At 40.7% G+C, this 25,356-nt stretch overlaps 1 protein-coding gene and 2 non-coding genes across 3 annotated transcripts in view; 1 reads left to right on the top strand and 2 right to left on the bottom strand.

The window, feature by feature from the left end:
• The window catches only part of PKD1 (polycystin 1, transient receptor potential channel interacting), a 464,326-nt gene that overhangs the window by 411,581 nt on the left and 27,389 nt on the right, over window positions 1-25,356 (top strand). The window contains exons 33-40 of the mRNA XM_078664851.1: window positions 3,818-4,023; window positions 10,550-10,625; window positions 12,736-12,854; window positions 14,235-14,437; window positions 17,129-17,323; window positions 20,820-20,959; window positions 23,933-24,060; window positions 24,893-25,064. Of these exons, the coding sequence (XP_078520977.1) occupies window positions 3,818-4,023; window positions 10,550-10,625; window positions 12,736-12,854; window positions 14,235-14,437; window positions 17,129-17,323; window positions 20,820-20,959; window positions 23,933-24,060; window positions 24,893-25,064 (1,239 nt within the window). The remainder of the gene's footprint in view (window positions 1-3,817; window positions 4,024-10,549; window positions 10,626-12,735; window positions 12,855-14,234; window positions 14,438-17,128; window positions 17,324-20,819; window positions 20,960-23,932; window positions 24,061-24,892; window positions 25,065-25,356) is intronic.
• LOC144786315 (small nucleolar RNA SNORD27) lies at window positions 5,091-5,159 on the bottom strand. The gene has a single exon (XR_013602122.1). It is a non-coding gene; the product is annotated as a small nucleolar RNA SNORD27 (small nucleolar RNA).
• LOC144786317 (small nucleolar RNA SNORD27) lies at window positions 5,877-5,945 on the bottom strand. The gene has a single exon (XR_013602123.1). It is a non-coding gene; the product is annotated as a small nucleolar RNA SNORD27 (small nucleolar RNA).

The raw sequence follows: 25,356 nt of genomic DNA on the forward strand, positions 1-25,356 counted from the left end.
TGTTTACAACCTATTTTTCTTGCAAAATTACACAAGGCTGCATTCGATCTAATAAATAGCAATTTTTTGGACTTCATGGTGCTTTTCCAATTCCCCTCGCAATCAAATAAAATACCCAGATATGTATAAGTGGGAGTAAGTGGAATAACATCTTGCCCTACGCAAATATTGTGCATCTTAGTGTAGCTTTTGCCTACCTTCATAGCGAATGTTTTACTTATATTACGTTTCAGCCCCAGATGGTCCATAAATTGCACAAATGTATCGAGAAGTTGCTGAAGGGCAAGTAGGGTATGCGCCAAAAGGACGGCGTCGTCTGCATAAAGCAGGACAGCTATTGGACGCTGTTTAATTTGTGTCAAATCCAAACGTAAATTAGCAAGGGTATCACCTAGGTTATTAATATAAAGATTGAATAAAAATGGAGCAAGCACGCACCCTTTGCGAACTCCTTTTTCGATATTAAAAGCACGGGTACATTCACCCTTTGTACCAAAGCGAACCCTGGCACAGCCTGTAGAATATAAATGTCTCAGAAAGCTAATGGTTGTGTTGTCAATTCCCATTGAGCTCATATCAGACCAATGTTTATCATGAATTACGGAATCAAAAGCTGTTGAAAGATCAACAAAAACCAGGAACAAATTGCCTCCTTTAATGCAGGCATACTTATTCGTGATCAAATTTAAATTGATGGCTTGGTCTATGTGCCTAACCTTTACGGAAACCATATTGTAAATCCGACATTATATTATTACCATTTGCCCAACTTTGAAGTCTACATAATATTATACGACCCACGACCTTGACTAGAGTGTCTAGCAAGGAAATGGGCCTATAATTAGCAGGGGACTTCCGGTCTGCTTTTTTAAATATTGGGACTATATGCGACTCAGACCATGAGGGGGGAAAACCTACACTCTTACATGATCTAAGAGCATTGGTCAGAAGAAGACCACAGAGCTCCAAATTAGCTTTAAACAAATCAATGGGAACCCCATCGGGCCCTGATGCTTTGCCTCCCTTACACGCACTTATGGCCAAAGTAACTTCTTCCAGTGTGAAGTTAAGATCAGGCCAATCATGCTCCTCAGTAGGGGATGTAATGTCCGTCAACGGGGCCTCTATTAACTCTTTTCAAGTGCACCTTGTAGGGTCAGAGCATAATTTAGAAAAATGTAGTACCCAGTCCTCCTCATTCACAGCCACCTATATTTTAGGATTTTCATCCTCACTATAGAAGGGTGTGTTAACTACACGCGAAAATGCGGTAGGATCATTATTGCAACTGGCCTGATACAGTTTTTCCCAAGCCTCGATTTTCAAACTTCTTTTACACTGTTCAATTGCAAGCTCGTACAGCTGTCTTTTATGTTGAACCTCCATAGTATTCCTGGGTGTGCACTTTAATGCTAAGTTTAAATTTTTGTGTGCCTCTGAACAAGCATAATCAAACCAGGGTTTCCTGTTTACTTTACTACCTTTCTGGTGTAACAAGAGGCCTGCTTTAATTGCTTTAGTGATTTTATCAAATGACTTCATTGTAGCAGCAGAACCTCCTGAATCATCCAAACACACATTAAAGGCCTTTTTATGTTGGTAAATTATTTTCTTTAAAAAAAACATTGGGTTCGACCATGGACCACCTTAATGTATAACCATTTCTTTGTGATAATTCTATGTTCTCTACAGACATAATAGGATGCCGGACCCCTCGGTTTGTTATGCTACCAGAGGTCAGCATAAGGCTCTGTGGAAAATGGTCACTCGTTGCTAGGTCGTAAATTTGAAAATCAGTTACTAATCCCGAGTAGCGGCAGGGAAACAGAATAAAATCAATGACACTTTTATTCATACCATTATCATAGATGCAAGGGACTGTAACTGGACTAATCCCAAATTCATTACTACAACCCAAATCATATTTAAAAATGAGTTTGTTAAGCTTTTCACCGTAAACGGAGTGTAAAAAATGCATAGAATCATCGTTTGTTGGGGAGGTAAATCCACAGACTTTGCTCGATAACATTTTACACAGCTTAATATTGAAGTCCCCCACCCACACCAGCATTTTATCCCCATTTTCCCTACTAAGTATAACTTCATGGTCAGCATTAAGTTGATCCAAAATATGCAATATTTCGGGATCACAGGCATTATTATAAAAGTGTATTAAAATCAGGTGTATAGAGCCTGTGAGTTCAATAGAGACAATTTGATACATAGGGGCCGATTCACAGAACTAACTTAAGACAAAATCCTAAACTATAAGTCATAAACTTTTGGTATTCACAGAAGTTAGGATTTGTCTTACGTTTGTCTTAAGACAGACTTAAGTTAGGATTTTGTCTTAAGTCTGTCTTAAGTCTGTCTTAAGACAAACTTAAGACAAAATCCTAACTTCTGTGAATACCAAAAGTAGTAAGTTTAGGATTTTGTCTTAAGTCAGTTCTGTGAATCGGGCCCACGTGTTGGGTTGTTTGGTGGTTACAGTAGAGGAAATTAAATCAGTTGATGCATATTTACCCCCTTAGCTCTACTATGTCTTGATGGGACTGTTGATAAGTTAAATGTTTTGTATCCATTAATACATGTTCGTTCCATGACCCAAGTTTCCTACAAGCAAAAAACATTAAAACCAGTTACGAAGTCTAGCCATTCAGATAAGTTAATCTTGCTGTAAAGCCCCTCCACGTTCCGACTTAATCCACTAATCATATTAGAGGCCGAAATTGTACAATCAAAATTACTTTTCCCTTCCACATAAGCTGTGCCGCCGGTCGTTGTAACTCTTGTACATCCTCATCTGTCGATGGACTATTAGCAGGCATTGAGGGAATAGGAATATCATTCACTACATATTCGCCGGCTACTACATCCGTCTGTAGTCAGTCTACGAGATCTCAAGCTTTGGCGCATCATGTTTTTTGTTTGTGTGGGTATATGATAGAGCATGTGGGCTTGTGGTGTGTGTGGGTGCATGTATGTGAGTTAGGTGACTGTATTTTGGAATCATGCCTGTCTTAGTGACATGGTTATTTTGCTTTTGTCTTGTACGTTTGCACCTGTATGCTTTGGTATCAAGATTACTATTGTGTTTATAGGTGTGGCATTACTTATGGTTTGCTTTTCTCGGTGTAGCTTTTACATCTCATGTTGTGTAGTCAGGAAGAACATGTCATCTGGTGTTGTGTCTTTTAGTTTCTTTGGCTGAGTTGTGTTGTTGTGTCTTTATTCCCTGTGTTATCATGAAAGGAGGGAGGAATGTGGGACCCTGCTACCTGTCTGGCTTCTTATTCCGAGTTATCAAATAATTGCCAGTCTTTTTTGTCATCCACTCTTGCCACAGAACCTCTGACTTGTCCTTGGTTTTGGGGATGGTGTTGATGATACAGACCTGGGTTCATCTTCTTCTATGGTCATCTTAGCTCCTGGTGGGGTCTTTTATTGGCAAACTTTAATTCTACTCTTCACCATAAACCTACAGTCGGATACCTATGTACCTATCACTTTTTTCCATGATAGAGTCCCCGATTCTGATAATCATCGCAGGTCTACAAGACATTTCATGACATTCAGGTAAATGCACTTGGAATTGAGAAACCTCTTGAGAATGAGATATTCATTTTGGGTTGAATACCTTCTGTAACGTATTCTCTCTTTAAGCCCTTAAATGGCCCTCTCAACCCAGCACTGACACTCAAGTGACCTCCAGTGACCATTTGTGGCCCCGCTTATCCCACTGTGGGCATTAGCATCAGGAGGTGTGCACTTCAAGATGTGATGCAGAGGACTCATTGTTTTGTTTGTGTTGCAGTTTAATTAGGTGGCCTTCAAACGAGGGGCTGCTCAACTGGCCCGACCTGCTCAGTGATCCCTCCCTCATGGGCAGTACCATTCAGAGATTGAAGAGGGGGCGAGCCAGCCGCCATCTTGGAATCGATGCCCCTGTCCCTAGCATGGAGGAAAATAGTGTTTCGGTCGCAGTCACCCAGGCTCAAAGCAGATTCTTGTCGGCTTCAGGTAAGAGCAGAAGTTCACAAAAAGCAACCTTAATGTCTTGCCTCTTGCAAGGAATGTTGGTTAAAAAGGAAAAGGTTTTTCTTTTGTGTGTTTGATGTAATTCCATAAGTGGCCATGGGTATGCCCAGACATTGGTCCCAAGCTAACTGAGCCTAACTAGGCTGAAACCTCACTGGGGATGCTTGTGTTCCATAGCGGAGGGAGCTTCGGCTGGCTGTTCAGGATGGACTTTTCCTAGCAGGAACAGGGCCTAATTTACATATGACGGGCTTCTGTCTAGTATAAGGCAGTGGGCGAAAAACAAAGGCATTGAATGCAATCCAGAGTGATTGCCAGTGGTTTAGACTGTTTGCAAGCATTCCTCCAATCATCTTTTGTGTCTTTGATATAATGCACTAAGTATGCAAGGATATGCCCAGATGTGGTTACCTTGCGACTGTGCCACAAGATCCAATTTATACTCCTCTTGCAAGGCTGAAACCGGTTTGTGTTGCTTGTATTCTTTTCTGGAGGAGCTTTATCCTAGCAGTTCTGAATGAACGAATCCCATGAGGATTAGGGTAGGTACTGGCGAAAAACTATGGGCTAACCAGAGTGATTTGCAAATATCAAGGACCCCTTGTGATTGGATATAATTCCTGGGACAGGGTAAAACATACAATGAAAAACAACAATCCCAGGCAATATGTGACAAAAGCAATGTGAAGAAAGAGTTCAAAGAAAAATTATATTAAACAAGCATTTACAATGCAATGGTTTTGCCTTTGTTATAGTGCACCCTGGCCGCTTTGCCACCATCAGAACTCCACCATGCTATGAGTGTTCTTCACAGATGTTCAGACGAACGAGACTTAAAACATCATGTGGAGGTAAAGAAATATCAGGCCCCTGTTCTCCCATCCTGACTGACGAGCACTTACCATTGTAGTGTCAATAGAAGGAGCCTCAACCTGGAGGGAAAAAAACACACAAGTTGTTAGTCGTGTGAGCAGTACCAGCCAATAAGCATCCAAGTGGTTCTCTTGCTCAGGACACCATTTTCTGGGCATCGCCTGCCCTTTCATTCTGTTCTCAGATTAAAGATGGCATCACTATACAGTCAGCCATATGCTTGTCTATAGAATTCATCACGGAACAGAACCCTTGGGAGTGCATTAAATGCAGAAGAATGAATTCTGGGCAACTGGCTTGGCCTCATAATTTAGTCAGTAACCGATTATACAGTACGTCAAACCAGACTAACAAATAGCACATAACTGGGTGCTGGAGATGGAATTCTTAAAACCCCAGCTCTGTGCCATGTACGAAAAAGATCCCCATTGAATGAATTTATTGCAGAACCTGCCCAATTCTACGAGTGGCAAAACACACAAGATGGACAGAATGTTGCACAATGGCAAAACATTCACCCCCAGTCACAGATCTGGGTTAAAAAACAATCGTTATTTTGCTCACCAAAAGTACTTATTTTACAAATGTCACAAGTGAGCCATTCCTCATTTGCATAGGGTAAACCACAAAGCATGAAAACCAATGATATGGAGGTGCACAAACTTACCTGGAGAGTCAGCAGGGTTGTGTATCGCGCTTTGCAGCAGGAGGGCGAGGCCTGAAAGCAAAATTGGATGCATTAGTTTCTTCGACACAACTAGTCCTACTCATAAACAGGGCAACTATCTGACGATACATCACTAAAGGTCAGCTATTTGCTTGTTAATCATCGCTTAAGGCACTTTAAACTACAGAGTGGTTTATTACTACATTCTAGGGAGTTAGTGTGAGCATTACAAGCCACCAAGTGGTTCTTGCCCATGACACTATTGTCTGAACATCGCCCGCCCCTTCATTATTCTGTTCTCAGATTAAAGATGGCATCACTATACAGTCAGCCATATGCTTGTCTATAGAATTCATCACGGAACAGAACCTTTGTAGCGAGTGCATTAAACGCATAGAAGACTGAATTTTGAGCTACTATTTCGACGTAATAATTTAAAGTCAGTTGATTACAGAACGTAAAACTGGGACTAAGAAATGGCACATGACTGGGTGCGTCCGACATGCTGGCTCTCACCTCGGTGACAATCCCAGGCATATAATAAAGCAACAACCAATAGATAGAACAAACAAACTAGTGCAGTTTAAAAAACATATACATTTTTAATTTGATAAAAAAAGGATTAAATGTAAAACAGTACATTGATCATTTTTGATAAAAAGATCTAGAATGATACATTTGTATTCATAAAATGTTTTTTTAGTTAAAAGAGAGGAGGTTAGGTGGCATCCGGTCGACGCGTTTCGGCATACACTATGCCTTCATCGGGACTTTAACCATCCAATTTTCTGTAAAAGAGATCATAACGGTGATTTGCTTGTTACATCTTACATTTGTTATGATACAACTGGACTAGTTCAGATTTGTTGTAACATTCTATTGGTATAAGCCTTTGCTAAAAAACGAGATATATCGCCTTATATACGAATGTTTTCCACCTATGCACGTACAGATTTTCATACCCAAGCCTCATTCTGATATGTACCGGCAAACACAGGGTATAGTGCTCAGAGTTTAGACAAGAACATGTACATTTATACACTTTGTTCAGAAACACCATTATATTATATTTCATTTTCTTATTGATGCAAAAAGTCACAGTATCCAGATCTAAAACATTTAAATGGTGTTTATCGCCCAATTGATTAGACTGCTTATACATTTCAATGTAATTTGTGTTTCGCTTGGGACTTTCTCTGAGACATAGTTCCTTATCTTAAATATGTCAGGAGATATACAGAGAAGAAATTTAGAGAAATAAGATGAGACAGGTTAGAGATTAGAAAAAGTTCATATTCATTTCCGTTCAAGATCACTAGTCACGGAAAAACAAGTGGGGGGGGGAAAAATATCCTAATTATAATGCAACCATTCTCACAATTCTACTACACAAACGTTTCTTTCTTACCGAAAGTTGTACCGTAGTACAAGGCCAGTGCTGTTCTCTAAAGATTTAGACTGCAGGACGGCTGTATTTTAAACTGTATCCACAAATGAGGGGCAGGAAACTTCAGTTAAATATTCTAAAGGAATCAAACATAGAATTTTATGTGGATTAAATGTGGGTTAATCCACATAAAATTCTATGTTTGATTCCTTTATAAACACCATTTAAATGTTTTAGATCTGGATACTGTGACTTTCAGAATGAGGCTTGGGTATGAAAATCTGTACGTGCATAGGTGGAAAACATTCGTATATAAGGCGATATATCTCGTTTTTTAGCAAAGGCTTATACCAATAGAATGTTACAACAAATCTGAACTAGTCCAGTTGTATCATAACAAATGTAAGATGTAACAAGCAAATCACCGTTATGATCTCTTTTACAGAAAATTGGATGGTTAAAGTCCCGATGAAGGCATAGTGTATGCCGAAACGCGTCGACCGGATGCCACCTAACCTCCTCTCTTTTAACTAAAAAAACATTTTATGAATACAAATGTATCATTCTAGATCTTTTTATCAAAAATGATCAATGTACTGTTTTACATTTAATCCTTTTTTTATCAAATTAAAAATGTATATGTTTTTTAAACTGCACTAGTTTGTTTGTTCTATCTATTGGTTGTTGCTTTATTATATGCCTGGGATTGTTATTTCATACATATTGCTTACCCTGTCCCAGGATAATTATCCGTATCAGGGGGTCCTTGTTTGTTTACATGGCTCTCACCTCGGTGCCATGTGAAAAAGATACGCATTGAATGAATTTACTGCATAACCTGCCAAATTCTACGAGGGGAGCGCCGTTATATTATTCCTCGTCTGAAAAGAAGGCCTGTACTCTTAAACACTCTAAAATGGTCAAAAATATTGTTGCTTTTGAGCCACGCAGCTCAATCCTCGGTACGTTGTTTAAGACGCTTGACATAAGTAGTTAACGCTAATTGCTTAATAGTGTGGGGAACCCAACAATACATTAATGTCAGAAGAGCGCCCCCTCACGAGACAAATCTTTTAACACCTGCGCAAACTCCAAGTCCATCGTGACAGGAAGGTACACAAACTTACCTGCAGAGTCAGCCGGGTTGTGCATCACGCTTTGCAGCAGGAGCGCAAGGCCTGAAAGCAAAAAAAAGGAAGCATAAGAGTTTCACCGACACAATTAGTTCTTATCTAAAAGCAGAGCAACTAGCTCAGCGTTAGGGTACATCACAAAAGGTCAGCTATGTGCTTGGTAAACATCATCGCTAGACAGTCTTAAAGCACTTATACTACCGAGTGATTACTAAATTTTAGGCCCACACCTCAAATTGCTTGCAGCTTAACATACCTGGTTTTAGCCGTTCCGACATATGGAGAGTCAACTATAAATCATGGAATGACACAGATTCTCACGACAAAATAAAATAACTCGTTCCTGACGGATAGAGGAGTGACGAGTGCATACAGCGGGACCTGGCCACGGGCAGCGGAAGCATTTACGGCCGGAAACACGGGGGGGGGAGGGGCGGGAACGGGGCACACACGGGCAGCGGGAGGGGGGCAGGATATCATAAGAGTTTCACCGACACAATTAGTTCTTATCTAAAAGCAGAGCAACTAGCTCAGCGTTAGGGTACATCACAAAAGGTCAGCCATGTGCTTGGTAAACATCATCGCTAGACAGTCTTAAGGCACTTATACTACCGAGTGATTACTAAATTTTAGGCCCACACCTCAAATTGCTTGCAGCTTAACGTACCTTGTTTTAGCCGTTCCGACATGTGGAAAGTCAACTATAAATCATGGAATGACACAGATTCTCACGACAAAATAAAATAACTCGTTCCTGACGGATAGAGGAGTGACGAGTGCATACAGCGGGACCTGGCCACGGGCAGCGGAAGCATTTACGGCCGGAAACACGGGGGGGGAGGGGCGGGAACGGGGCACACACGGGCAGCGGGAGGGGGGCGGGATATCATAAGAGTTTCACCGACACAATTAGTTCTTATCTAAAAGCAGAGCAACTAGCTCAGCGTTAGGGTACATCACAAAAGGTCAGCCATGTGCTTGGTAAACATTATCGCTAGACAGTCTTAAGGCACGCGAGTGATTACTAAATTTTAGGCCAACACCTCAAATTGCTTGCAGCTTAACATACCTGGTTTTAGCCGTTCCGACATATGGAGAGTCAACTATAAATCATGGAATGACACAGATTCTCACGACAAAATAAAATAACTCGTTCCTGACGGATAGAGGAGTGACGAGTGCATACAGCGGGACCTGGCCACGGGCAGCGGAAGCATTTACGGCCGGAAACACGGGGGGGGAGGGGCGGGAACGGGGCACACACGGGCAGCGGGAGGGGGGCGGGATATCAAATAAAAATGCAGAGCACTGACCTGGACTTCGTGGAGCAAAGAGAAGTCGACGGGCCCCCGGCGCCATCTTCGGCGGAATGAGAGAACACGCCCGGACAACAAAAAAAAAAAAACAACACGCCCACCGCCAAGATGAGCGCACAGAGGGGCGGAGAGGGAAAAAATCACGGGAACGCCCCCGAATCTGGTCCGGCCTTGACGGACAGATCCGGCTCCCAATGGCTAGCCTCCTTTTATGGAGCTAGCCAATGGGAGGAGGGGGCGAGGAGGGGGCGGATACCGGACCCAACAGAGAAACATACGCATTGCCAGCAAAACCTAAAAACCATACATTTTAATTATTTCAACAAATAATGTTTATGTTTAAAAACAGCAGTCGGTGACTTTCATTAATACATTTAAAATTCATTACAAAATCAACAATTTGATAAAAGTAGCGACATTTATTATCAAATTGTTGATTTTGTAATGAATTTTAAATGTATTAATGAAAGTCAGCGACTGCTGTTTTTAAACATAAACATTATTTGTTGAAATCATTAAAATGTATGATTTTTTAATATAATTTTTCTTTGAACTCTTTCTTCACATTGCTTTTGTCACATATTGCCTGGGATTGTTGTTTTTCATTGCTAACCAGAGTGATTGCCAGGGGCTTAGACTATTCACAAGCATTCCTCCCATCCCCCGTAGTCTGTCTCCACTACAGAGGGCTCTAAGGCTATTAGAACATTCCGCTGCTAGAGGGCAGAATGTTCTAATTTGTAAAACAAAGACCTCACACAGCCCGTGGGGGTGGAAATCCCCTCGGGCTCCGTGAGGACTTTGTTCACAGCAACAGCTGTGAAGGACAACATTAGAATGTTGGAGCTCCGGGCTTCTACGGCCATTAGAATCCCGGAGCACTCCACTGTCTTCAACGGAGCACTCAACATTCCAATGTTCTAATAGTCAATAAACACTTTTGCTTTGCTTTTACATTGTAGTGAAATCTTCTAGCATAGCTTATATCTAAATGTATACGCACACACCGGTCATCCATGAGCACCCATTATATGGGTTCCCCTGGATTTTTATGTATTCCTCATACTATTATCTATTCTGGTGTTGCCACTAAAAGCCGACCTGTTCCTCTAATAGTCCAATTCCTTTACAGATGCAGCAAACGCTTTATCACCTCCCCGTGAGCTGGGGCTTTACACGCGTACCGAGACACACCTGCTGACTGGATTGTAAGTAAACGTCTTATGTTGGTTGAAAGATGCTTGAATAAATTGACAGTGACTTTTTCTGGGACCAGTCATTTTAGTAATTACACATGTAATTTCAAGTTAAGTGCGCAAAATAGTCCTTTTGCACAAAGCAAAATCTTGCACTAATTCACTGATTTGTGAATAGAGACATTTTGCAATTTCAGTAGATTTCTGTTTTTGCAGGTGCAAATGTAGGATTCTACCCTGGTTTGTGGCCATTTCTTCTTGATCCTACCTGAATAAGTAGGCGAACACCCACAATCAAATATATTTGTAGGTATTCACCTACCGCTTGCAGGTAGCTTTGCAGGAAATGTCCTCCTGCCTATGGCATTAGTAAGCCAGCGCCAATGGGAAGGTAACTTTACAGGGAATGTATGTTTCCCACGAAGAAGCAAAAAAAATGTAAATATGCAAATACTCGTTTGTATCAAATTTCTGTATGCAGGTTGTTCCACCTGGTGACAATTTTACACGGGTGTGTACTCTTGGAAAACTAGGACTACCAGGACTGACTGCTTTATTTTTGGGGGGAAATATCCCAGGATTCCGTCTGAGATCCCTAAAAGTCACACGTTAGCTTCAAATATAGAGCAGTCTAGTGGGAGTTGACCCTTCACTTTTTCATATATTCTTTTTAATTGAACCTTAATGCAAACCCCAGAACACTAAAGAAAAAAATGAAAATGAAGTAAACATGGCATAAAAGTAGTATGAAGAAATGTGTATATTTTAGTCAATATTTGAGTCAAAGTATAGACCAGTCAAGAGCCACGGGGTTCGAAACTTGGTCTATTCATTTTGTAAAAATATAGCGACACCTTCGCCAGACTGATAGGGGGTTTATGCAGAGTAAGATAAGACAGGAGTGATTGAATATGGCCATATGTAGCCATATTCAGCTGTGAGATTCGTGACTGAAGGACTCTGGGATAAGGAAAAAGGCCCCACTGTGTAAATGTAGCTGTGCTGCCAATGGAATAAATTATTTACTGTTTCAGACCTTCAGTGTGGACCATGGCTGATCTATGCGGCTACCGAAAAGAGGAAGTTGTTCCGCGTACTGTCTCTCTGCCATTTTGGAGGATGTGGGGTGGAGTTAAATTGGTATTTCAGATAGGAATATGTATATGTATTGATGTCAATGACATTGATAACTGGTGTGTTTTCCTCTTGATTCAGTTTCCATCCCTGGATCTACTTAGGCCCTCAGTCAGTGTGGATGAAAATGTGATAAACTTGCACTAAATATATTGTTAATGAATAGCTGGTGTTAGGGGTGTGTTCACCACTTCATTTTCGACTTCAATGGACATTGATTTAGCCTGACTGGCAAGTGTGGCCGCAGTGCTTCCTAGGACTCATGAGCACACCCCTACCACCAGCTATTCATAAGTATCTACATATGTCCGGAGGAAAGAGAACTCTCCAGGACAGCACACCTGAGAATGAAATAATCACACAAATACTGAGGGTAGAGGCTATAGCAGACCGCACCGAACAATATATTATTTGAGCAGTGGCTGGCGGTGCATAGAACCAAGGAGCACTTCCCTCTATACTCCTTACTAGGAAAGGATTCTATATGAACATAACAACAATTGGTTCACTTGGAACTCCAGAATTTTCTTCATGTGCTTATTACTGTGGACTTTCATTTCTTTGATCACACTGCACCGAGTGCTGAACCAATTGTTGTTATGAGAATGAAATATGTTTCAGTGAAACTTATACTACATATAATCAGAGTGCATTTCTCCGGATTCATAATCACTTAATATATTCTCACACATATATTGCATTTGCCTTAATTAAAGTGATGTCTTAGTATTGCATTTCAACAAGTGCTATTACCACATTCCAAATGTTCTAATGGCACATCACAGAACGGAAACAAGAAGCCTTTTTACCAGAAGCAAACACCTCACAGTAAAACTGCACAAATAAACACATAAAACTTAGAGAAACTGTATTTCCGCCCAATATTCCCCAATTGAGGTGTAACGGAGCTGACAACTCATTGCAATGCAGTAAACCTGTGCTCCTCCAAGCTAGGCCCTGAGCTAACATGTACTGTTTTCGCTTCCAGGGCAGGGGTGTTTACTGACAAGACGGAAACCATCGCAATGCAGAGATTAAACGAGAAAGGGCAGAGCTTAAAGTCAACAGCTCGAGAGGTGTCGCGTTCCGCCAAGTCAACAAGAACAGGTAACTCGGTCAACATGCCACAAAAACAGTGGTTCAACCACTCTCACCTGTGCCCTGGACTACTGTTTCTTGTACCAATATGGCCACCACATTCTCAGCTCTCATTGCTGCAGGTTGCGTCCGTAACAGCTGCTCTATCTCTAATCGCCTTCATATGTTTACATAGGTTAACAGTGCAACCATTGGTCCTCTCCTAAAGAAGAACATCACCATATGCATTATTTCAATTGCTGTACTCCTCCTGCACATATCCTGTAGGTGTGCCGCTGATGTTTGTTGTGGGTGATATTAGTAGTATTATTTTGATGGCCTCGTCGACAGCACTTTTGATGCACTGAAGCCATATGGTATGAATACAAGAGCCAACAGGGGCTTCTTCACTCCCACTTATGGTCAGGTGGGACCGTCACCAGCAGCCGGGGCAAGAAAAGTCTGAGGCTCATTTTTAATACTCATACAATATGCCTCTCTATAAATGCCACTGTGACCGAAAATCTGTTCTTGAAAATAACATGTTTTAGTCCCAATGTTTTATGTATGATCGTGTAACTATTCAATGCTATGTAATCCTGCCTGTGTTATCAGCCATTTATGTACCTGGGTAACCGCGGGATGTACTGGAGTAGAGTAGGGTATTATTCAAACGTTTACTAATCATCATCAGACACCTCACCAAATACCTCAATCGAATCAGTTATTTTTCTAAAATTTAAGTTGAGAAACATCTTAAAGTTGCAAGCTTGTATGCAAACATCAAAACATTGCTGAATGCATAGAGTTATTCCAAGGATTGATCTCAAGATCTGGAAAGAAGTTCATGGTCTTTCTTTTCACAAAATGTATGGAGGTTCAGCAGTTTCTCTTTGCCTTCCTCTGGATCCCATCTACAAATACACCCACATCCAGACAATTACAAGTAGGGGGGTGTCTCTGATTTACCAAATAGTAAACTTCTGCCATGTTTCCAGAATGACCATCAAACACGCATATCCTCTTGAATGGACATCACCATATGTAAATGGGCTTCATATGTATTTATTGTCAGTATCGTGAAAATCGGACTGGATTACCAAATCTGGTGGTACGATGAGCCCAGGTCTTATTAGAAGCATGCACATTTAATGGAGTTAGGCCCTTATGCATCAGCAAATTTCCCCACAAATACAGAATGGTCAAAACCCTATGATACATCAGGCCCATAGTGTCTTGTTTCAACTCTACAACTATCGGTCAGCAATGTTTGCCTCCAACGTATTTTATTTTTAAGGCAGTGCTTATGAGGTAATAGCATGTATCGGTACTAAACATGTGTTTCTTTTGGAAGATTAGAATATAAGTGCATAAAGTCTCACACTAACCTCATTTATTTTCCTTCTGCAGTTCTCAGTGACGCGTTACGGAAGCGTCTTTTTCCATCCTGGTGCATGCACCTAGCACACACTCTGAGCTTTCTTCTCTTTGCTGCCTGCATTGGGGTCTCCATCTGGATCGGGGTGGGCTTCCCCTCCAGCGTCGGCCTGATGTGGCTTATCTCTGGAATATTCAGTTTCCTTTCATCTTTCCTGCTCCTGGAACCAGTGAAGGTAAGGCAACACTTGAGAATTGTGAGCTAAAGGAATGACCCAAGTAGATTCATATTAGGGTACCAGCATGAATGCCAGGGCGACAAGTGATGCTGGCGCTTTATAAGGTTATTTCAACAAATGTGGTTCTCACTGATTGAAGCACCTGTTTCTCCTCACTTGTAATCATAGGACCCTCATCTTACTGTCAGGAGTCAGTTTAGTCCTGGAGCACAAGGTAGCCAGATAAGCTGAACTGATCACTAAAAGCATTCTTGAGTCATGTTTGTTTTTAATTTTAGCTGCATATAGTCCAGAGAGAGTAACAAGCCTGGCACTGCCTAGAATGGCTTGGGGGATTCACTCATTTTTTTAAATAATGTTTCCAAATTTAATTTTTATTCAGAATAATGTTACAATTATATTCTCTACAGAGCCCTAGGTTTTACACTGAGCTCTTATGAGATGCTCATAAAATATTTCAGTAATGCAGGGCCTGGCAAAGTATGCAGCTAGAGTAATATTTCTCTACTGCAGCTCATCAAGTTATATGTTCTGATAAATGTAATGTGTGCCATTCCTTAAGTGCTGGTTCGACTTAGGCTTTTCCCTACACTGCTCCCTGTCCCCACAACTTATCAAGTTTTACCTGTGTCCGGTATGGTCACTCGAACCCAGGAATAGAATATTCAATATGTCTCCTTTCATCCAGCTTCTAAAAACATATAAGCAAATGATTCCTGCACGTCAATAAATACAATGCATGTGGCTTTTTTCCTAAAAAAAAATTCCCCATTTCTTTAGAAATTTCATCACGTTTCTCATGTTTTACCAAATTGTTTAAGAGTGAGAAGCTTTGTAGATTCCATAAATCAAAATCCCCTAGGTCAGAGAGGGGCAGCAGGACCAACATATTCTAGCCACACAGAACGGACTGTAGCAGTGTGGCAGAAAAGTTAGATCTTCATGTAGTACAGATCGAGATAATAAGAACTAGTTTTTTAAATATCGTTTCATACCACTCGTCTGCTGTCTTATATATGCTGATAATTATCTTTTGAATCCCAGCAAAGTAGACTTGCCCTTCAATCCATCCCAGGCCAACGAACTGAGCAGGATTAAATAAATATATATATATATATATATATATCCAAGCAAAGATTCCTTCCGCGGAATGGAATCGAGGAGTCGCAGTTAAACCACACAATTCTCAAGGAGGTTGAATCAAGACTCCTTGTATAAACTTACAACCAACATGCCAAATAACTACAACACCCAGAAATCGGTGGCTTGGGAATATTACAAAGGAGCGGTGATCAGGATGGGTGGAGCTATGATCGCCATTAGATAAAGTTAAAGTAAAAAATAACTGAACGGACAAAATCAGCAATATTATCTAATGAAACCAAAGAAAAATTGGAAATTAGATGGACTAAGGGGGTAAATACAAATAAAAATGCAAAAAGTATTAATACAAACCTGGGTAAAACTGTCCAAACTACAGAGACCAGAATTCCTAGGGTCGGGACATTGACTGAAACCACGCCCCGGTGGGAGGTAACCTTGTGTTCCAGGAAATGGGGTTTGTTCTTATGTCTGTGTCATTGCACTTTTCAAACTGACCGTGAACAAGACAGCGGAGGCTGTCGAAACGCTTTGGTTTTCGCTTGGTTTTGGCACCCTATGGATATAAATAAATAATCTTGATTCAACCTCCTTGAGAATTGTGTGGTTTAACTGCGACTCCTCGATTCCATTCCGCGGAAGGAATCTTTGCTTGGATTTATAGCGGTTGGGCTCAGCCACAGGAGCAACGCGGCCACGTTCAGCAGCGCCATTTGGAAAAGAAGCGAGCCATATGGACTAGATATATATATATATATATACATATATATATATATATATATATACATATATATATATATATATATATGTATATATATATGTATATATATATATGTATATATATATATATATATATATATATATTATTTATATATATATATATATATATATATATATATATATATATAAATGCCAGGATGCTTACATTTTCTGTATTCTGAGCGTGCTACCTCACCAACGGGTTTCGCCGTTGGGGAACAAGGCTATGGCCGAAACACGTTGTTGAGGCAGTACGCTGAGAATAAAGTAAATAGAGTGGGCCACCAGAGCTCAACCAGGACCGCCACAACACGCAGCCCTGGGTCTCCAGATCTCATGGATGTGTATATATATATATATTTCGCTCAAAGTGGTCTTGTCACAGGATCGCTCATCAGCGGGTGCCGGCGTTGGGCCAGACCAATGGCCAAAAAGTAATTTTTCATGCAAAAGACGCCGCACACAGCAATTTAATTCCACAGGTTTATTCCAGTGCCCAGTCTAACACCAACGCGTTTCAGCCTAGCCATTGCTCCTCTGTGTTACGGGTGCTCCTCGGCGCGCGGTGAGACGCGCAATTACATTCCAAACCCTGGTCCTCAATTTGCCGAACCACTTCAATCGAGTGCACACAAAAAGCCATCCAAGGGGGTTAAGGCAATATTAAAGATTTATTGCACGCTTCTGCAGCAAGTTGACAAACGCGTTTCAGCGTTTCCGCCTTTGTCAGTGTCGAAGGCGGAAACGCTGAAACGCGTTTGTCAACTTGCTGCAGAAGTGCGCAATACAAGCTGCACGACAAGTGGTAACTTCTCTTCTGTTTTCCAGGTCCTGTTTGAAGCTCTTTACTTTGCTTTGGTTGCCAAGCGGCTCCACCCGGAGGAAGATGATACACTAGTGGAGAGCCCACTGGTGCAGCACGTGTCTGAGAAGATCAATAAGGTCCGCCCGCCACAAGGATTTGCCCTTTTTCAAGCCAAGGAGGAGGCCAAGAAGGTGAAGCGTCTGCACAAGATGCTGAAGGTACGTAGTGATAGGAATATCTGTGTTGAACATTATGTTATGTGCCATTGTGTGTCTAATATAGGAAGTAAGAAAACATGTTATAGTATATGTGTAGATGGCATATTAGAAGACATAGTATTGGTTACTTTCTATGATATGTTGAGTTGTCGTACGTTAGATTTCTGGTGCAACAAATGGGGCATTTTCATGCCTTCAGGGCTGCATGATATTTCACACTCACTACAGTTTTTGCCCTGTTTGGAATTCTAACTACAGGCATGGTGATGCTACAAGTAGTCATAGAGTATCTGATGTCAGTTCGCAGTGATCATCAGCCGCACAAATTAAGGATTTCAAGGGTATCCTAGAAAGCCTCTTCAGTTTACGTATGAGTCCGGATGAGTTTTTTGTTTCCCGAGTATTTAGCACTTGCAGGAGCAGAGTTGCAGATGCCTTCATGTAAATGAGAAACAATGGAACAGGTGCACGTTCGCCCTCCTTCCGGAACCACAGCGCAGAGGTAATGTGCACCAAGGCCCTTCTTCCGTAACCTGGAACTAACTGATGTCCAACCATTTGACAGAATGGTAGCTAATATAGGAATTTCAATTATTCCTTCAATCGTGAACTCAAGGCTCCTGTTACTTGTCCTATGGCAGTATTTTATTCACTTTTCTGAAATCTTTATGTTATTTTTAATTAATTTTACAATTACGATAGGACATAAGATTTTGGTATCCACTTCATGTAATTTCCTCAGAGTGGAAGGCAGTGTATCCTAGCCTATGCCTTTGTGCTCGTGATAAAATACTCCTGAATGAACTAAATCTGTTTGAATTCTTCAGATGATTTGAGGTTTAAACAAAAGTTTTGATTTTTTATCTCCTTTGGGTCTGCAGGATAGAGACGGAGTGCCACAATTCATTTTACACTTGTTGCCAATATATTATTTCAATATAAAAAATACTATATTTTTGTTGCATTACAGAGAGAGGATGATTGGGAAGGCAGGCTGACATAGACTTCTGTTAATTTCAGAGGTGATGTTTAATTATTTCTCTATGGGCTGATTGTCAACAAGGCAGAAGCCATCTCTGGATATCAAAACTCTGTGGCAGCTGCTGATTCTACGCCTTTGAGTAGTGGTTCCTCATGATGTCTTCCAGTGGCTTCCCCTCTTGACTCTCCTGCGTTGTTTGTCCCTACAGCACTGCTATTCGCTGCTGCCGCAGCCCTCACGGTATCATTGTAGGCCCTGAAAACGTATCCATGTTCAGGTTACATTTTCAGGACAAGCATTCCAAGCGTCCCCGATATGCTGGATTTTCCTCCTTGTAGCGTATCTTGAACACTTTTCTTCATCTCCGTGACAGACTACAATGGTTTACAAGGTGTTCTTCCAGACTATCATGGTGGTGATACCCCTGACATGGGTGTCTTATGCAGCACCCTAAATCGGGTTCTCTGTCCTCCATCAATGTCAGCCGCTTCACCTCCATTTGACGGAGGAGATGACAGCGGGCACCCATTTGGCCTCCCATCTCCTCTCACTCTCTAAAAAGAACCGGTTGACCAAAGCAAAAAAATATTTAGAAGGCCTCGCATCAGTGCAATCTATGTTGCAGTACTATTCCACCAAAAACAAAAAAACACTCTACAGCTTTTAGAACAAAACAAAATAACAGCACAATTTTGGGTAGGTCATGATCAGACCGACCACTATAGAGATGTGCATGTAATTTGATTGTACCAGTTTTGAAAACAGTAGGACCTACTCAACATTTCTCCCTTTGGCTCAATAAGCACCATTGAGCAATGTAACAAAGAAACGTTTGTTCAAATTTCAAGCATCAATTCAGTTTGTGTCTGCCTATATAAGAAGAGCTGGTATAGCTATTGATCCAGAACCGGACCCTTTTTTGGGGTACAATAGAAAATACCATTGACTGTACGTATACCTTGGCCTCCTAACTGAGTATTAACAGTGATGTCAGTTTTTGTAATGAATGTTGGTTGTTCATCTTTTATTTTTAACTCTGTGGTTTATAAAGGGAGATTGACCTTCTTAGATTTGTTTTATATTATCCAGTGGTCCTTGTAACCATGTGTTGCCCACTACTATGAAATGTACACAGGCCATGCTGTTTACAAAATCAGATCTTCAAAAGTTAGTCTGTTTCAACTTCAACTTCCTTAACATTACAATGCTGACATCACCACTACAAAGATATGTACCAGTCCCCAGGACACTTTTCTTACATTAATCAGACATTCTAGTTCTACGCAAAAATCTGTCAACATGATACACAGTATGTTCACCGTGGGGGTCATTTTAAGTTTGAAGTTAGAGTGTTTGTCTAAACATTTTTATTTGCAGACGTTTGAGTAGAGCTTGAACATCGTCTCCAACCAGCAATTCTTACTCAAAATAAAATTGTTGGACCCCCACCTTCACCAGTGAAATCCATGAAACAAGATTATTGACTTTCATTTACATAAACAACTTGGCTGTAGTTTTGTTTCTGGAACTTCCCAACTGAAATGATTTTTTTTCTTTTATTATAATGTGAAATATCTTTCACAATAAATTGTGCCCATACGTTGTAGTCAAAATTGTTGGTTAATGTGTTTGGGCAGCCACATGAAACAAAGGGGCGGTTTGCGAGCTGGTTTGTGCCTCTCTTACACCAGATATATGAAGCCACACAAGGCCACTTTTTGTGACCCCAAGTCGGTCCATAAATCTGGAGTGAGTAAATGCAGTTCAAATCACTGTGTTACTCTGCCCCAGGGAGGCATTCCATGGATGTTGCGTGGGTGTTCCCACACAACTCCCATAGTTTCTGACACATTCCCAGATTTATCAGAACTGTTACACCTGGTAATGCGCCAAAAAGATACGCCTTCCCAGGAGAGGCATAAGAAGGAGACATATCTTTATCTTTCCTTGTTACTTCCTCTTTCTATGAGTGCTGCATTTTGCAGCACACATTGAAAGAAGAAAATACGTGTCAGGATTATTTTCATGCAGGAAGGTGTCCCTTACTGCACAAAAACAATCCTGCATGCAACGTAGGCACCCTTGCACCATGATGTAAGAGTGCCTGCATTGGTGTGAGGCTGCTAAAAGGGTGCCAGTGCAGAAGAACAGGCTAGAATGCACAGTATTGCGTTAAATACGGCGCATCCTGCCCTTTCCCTGTCACGTAGTGCAGCGCACCGAAGTGACTTGCTCCACTGGCAATGTCATAAAAAGGCCCCTAAATGTCTTCATAGCAAAACCATTAGAAGCCCAATGGTTGTCCAGTCCCAACAACAAGCTCAGCAGCACCAGAAACTAAGGGCTGATAAGTAATTTTTGGAGAATCCAAAATGTATGTACTGTCGTTGTAAAATGGGGTGCTGGACAGGGGATAAGTAATAACAGATGATAGCATATAGACCCACCATGGTCAAGGATAGTTTGGAAGCGTTTATTTGACCTATTGCTTTCCCCTCTCTCTTCCCTCTGCAGAAGTTCCTGGTATACATGCTGTTCTTCCTTGTAGTCCTGCTGACTAACTATGGAGATGCTCCCAGGCACAGCAATGTCTTTCTCTTGCAGACCTCCACCAAGCAAGAACTGGGAAGCGAGAGGTTTCTCCGCATTAAGAGGTACATGTTGGTGGTGGAGATGTAACTTTTGACGATCTGTGATATTTTCCCAGTCCCGTATTAGCAGTTTATGGGAAAGCAGATGGTCCAGTAACTCATAAGTGTTGTGAGAGTTTTGAAACAGAATACGTTTAAGGAATGATCTATATTCTCTAGGTGTGAGATGTGACCTGGCTTTCTGCCAATAAGTGAATCTTTTGGCAATAAAAAGATTTATAATTTATTTTTTAAGTGAGTCTTTTGGTATGTCTTTCATGCCTGACAATATATAATGGAGATAACAACAGCAAAACATATGTTTTTTCTATATAGTGCTTTAAACCACATTTGAAATTCAGATCATTGCATTTGACAGTGGTGAATGTTCATCTCAGGCAACCATCAGCCCGGCTGGTAGGGTTTATATGCCCAGGAAATGTGAAAGGCAGTGATCACAAAGAGGTAAACTGTCTTGTAAAGATCACCTCTCCAGTCCATAGCAAGCCATAAGTGTTAGATAATTGAGTGCGAAGGGAACGCTTTCACTTACTATGCCTGATCCATGCAACAGGAACTTTTGTCCCTACTCTGATCTTATACCAGTTCCAATATCTTAGTAATGGAGTATAGTGTACCTTGTTGGTGTCATCACAGGTTATTATCGACTCTCGCCCAGCCTTTGAAGATTCACAAGAATGTCCAGTCCCAATTTGTGAAAAATTATTGCCTTTTCTTTTGTTAAACAGAATTTACATGTCTAAGTCGCCTTCAGCTTTTTTGTTAGAAATTACAGTTATCCTGAATTTGTCACTATTCACTTGGGCGTTCATTCCATAAAATGGGAGTATGACCTGAAAAATAACTCACCCTTACTCCAGTTCAGGTTTTAGGATATGACACAAGGATTCTGTAGTAGTGGATCTTGAGCCAAGCACAGGCAACTTCTTGGAGGACTATTTATGGGGAAACATCCTTTACAACGAAACTTGTTCAACGCAGTACCTTTACAATGCAGGTATTACAACGCAAGTCATTACAACGACTTGCGCTGGAGGGCGCTGTAGGATAGGTAATAGTTTAATTTACTATCCAAAACCTTCCCTACTATCCACAGGGACTAGAGTTGGAATAGTAAATTAAACTATTCCACTATCCAGCGCCCCCCAACGCAAGTCGTTGCGTTGTAAAACCTGCGTTGTAAAGGCATGCATGGAAAAAGCATGCGCTGTAACGACATACATCCCTATTTATGCTGTTAATGTCATTTATTACATCTGATAAATAATAATACGCCGTGGATCTTTATTTATTGGACGCAAGAAATAACTCCATTTACAAGTTGGTTCCACCAAAAATTGGCATAACGTGGATTTTCCTCACCTTTTTCCATAGTAAATACCTGGAGAAAATTGGGGGAGTTGGTATTTTTGGGACAAATTCCCAATTGCAATAGGTGTGGTAACAGAAAGTACCACGTACATCACAATTAACAGAGCCACTTCTGATCAGTGCCACAGAAGTAAGCAATGTGGGCTTGAGTTCAAGGTCAGACCCTAAAATTAACAGTATCTGTGTTTTTTTAAATTATACATTACAATTCCTATGAACATATTAAAAGAATTAGTCAGAATCGAACATCATATCTTTCTTTCCTAACTTTGATTGCCGAAAAAGCTACACATTATTCTCCAAATTCAGTTTTCAGAGTCTTACAATGATTTTCACTGCTCTGTTTAAAGTAATACATTAACAGCCTTCAAGTCTGAACATAGGTACATATTTGATGCTTTTACAGATATTTTGGCACCTTGCCATGCCACGCCACCTGCTTGTTGTACCTTAGACAGAAACCTTGAATTGTCTTGCCCCGGAGCTAGTTCTGTGCATCATTGTTTTTTAATAACAAAAAGTAAATTGTCTTAAGCAACACTAAATACTGATATATTTACCAGGTCATACCAGATGTCATCATCAGGTGCTTAACTCAATCGGCCTACTTGCACATATTCTTCAGTGCACAGATTATCAACATGCAAGTTAAGCTATTAGCAAAGAAGACACTAAAATACACACCAGGTGGTGTCTAGTCATAAAAAGATGGATAAGAACTGGGCGAAATGAACCCTGACATAGAAAGACAATCTGATGACTGGTCACAAGTTTACTATTATAATTAAATTATCCTGGTTCACAGAACTGTTGACAAACTACCAAATACCTAGGAGGTTCCAGTGCCCAAGACTTTACAAGTTGCAAATGCTGGATTTCTGATCTAGATACACAAGAGGATTGTTCCTCTCCTGTCTTCCCATATAGGACTCAGGAGGTCAGAACTTCTGTTATGTAAAAATAGATTACACAAATAGACTCTATTTTGGCCTGCAGAGATCCAGTTTAGAGACTGCAGAATGTGCCCATTCGGATGCAAACACTTTGCACTGACAGCATCCCTCCTTATTTTGGCAAGCCTACACCGACCACCCGTGGATAAGCAACTTCAAAGCTTTGAGTTAATCAGAGTGCATGCCTAGAAATTGAGTTTAACAATCCAGCAGAATCCAATATCACGCTACTTGTACTCAGGCACTATCTCTGTTATTGTCTAGCTGAAACCTGTATTTAAAGATTTTGGATTGGAACTGCAGCTAAAACAATGATACTGTTAATGTCTAGGAATAATCTGTATGCCATTCGTACATATCATGTGTATACCCAAAAACCTAATTTACATTTTTAAAAAGGTTTCAATCTTAGCAATATAGTGTCTCGTGTTATATACAGAACTATAAGATAAAAAAGCAATCATAAAATCACATTCAACAGCTGATATGAAATTGAAATAGAAAATGTGATGAAAAGTAGTGTAAAATGTAAAGATATTTTATGTGATGCATATTTCAAATGTGAAATCAAGGTTTCACATAACCAAGAACATTTCTTTATCTATCTGATTTAAAACTGATCTCCTGTTTTTCCTTTTATACATGGCTGCAGGTCTGATGAATTTTGGGCCTGGATCTCGCAGGTGTTGCTACCTGGTCTCTACAATAATCATTCAGGTCGGGAGCCCTTCAGCCCCTTGCTGGGAGCTGTGCGTCTGCGTCAAGTCCGCTTGAAGAAAGGTAGGTTATCTTAGGGGTTCCCAAGTTATTGCTCTGCACTGCCATAATAGCTTAGAGATCAGTAGCGTGGAGGTCATAGTACGGGGATGACATCTTACGTTCTACACAATCTAATGGTATTGTTTAAGAAAAAGAGTATTATGTTAAGGATGGTGGACACCTAATCAAATCGAGGAAATAAAGGTTTGGCCAAGTTCTAGTGCTAGTGATGAATATACTTTACAGGCCAAACTCTCCAATGGTGTATGTAACTAGTGAATAATTTGTCCCAATGGAACACTATTAATCCAAAGTTGATATCCAAAGAGTTATTTTGTTATTTAATCCATCCTGGTTAAAATGCATCACTTTTACTTTTGTTACTTCAATGTACAATGGCCACTTAATTAATCCAAGATAAAATGAACCACTTTTTCTTGAGTTACTTTAATGTTGAACAACCATTTAGTCACTCCAAGATAAAATGCATCTATATTTCATTAGTTGCGTCAATGCCCTTGTTTTGTCATACGCAGTTGCTTCTCCAGGACTTATGTGTAGAATAATCAGGAGTATGAACATTATCAAGATTCCTGTGTCACAGTGGTGGACTCTATAATTAATTTGACTGTGCCCATGATAAAGTTTCTGGAATTATGTCTTGCAGTTTTTGAAAGGTTAGGATTCAAATATAACAAGGTGACATTGTACAGACACCAGATTGGAGGAACACTGATCTAGCCTAGAACCCTTTCCAGGACCAGAGACCTAGGACTGTATTAGTAATTTGATAGTTTGACAGAGTGACAATCGTTCATTTTCGTCACCGACTTTTCTCTCTATTTCATTGCAGACTGTCAGCGCACTGTTGGAGATCTCCAGAGTGAGGCAACTTTGTCAGCATCGAACCCTAAATGTTCACGCAAATCTCAGCAGTTTGATACTGAGACTTATAGTGCTGGCTGGGAAGTGAGAGCTGAAAACCTCTTAAGCTCTTGGGCATATTCACCTCCAGACCTGGCGGGGTAAGAAACGTCTCCCTGGGAAGTTAAGGTTCTTAGAAAAGTGTTTACAGAATTTGTTTCCTTCCCAGGTGGGGTTTGACCACTGAGAATGCCATAGGTCCTTTCAGCAAAGTTTGTGAAGAGTATTTATGGTGCCTCTGTGAGGCACTGCTGCTGGAAAACATGCCTCTATCCATCCAGAGGATGAGATCCTTCTGGAATCTGAAGGGACATTTCTCTCTCCCTCTAATGTACAGCTGGGCTTATATTTGTTCTCTCTCATTTACTGCACCTCTCCCAGTTTTGTGTTCAT

Source organism: Lissotriton helveticus, chromosome 10, assembly GCF_964261635.1.
Source record: "Lissotriton helveticus chromosome 10, aLisHel1.1, whole genome shotgun sequence".
Taxonomy (NCBI): Eukaryota; Metazoa; Chordata; class Amphibia; order Caudata; family Salamandridae; genus Lissotriton; species Lissotriton helveticus.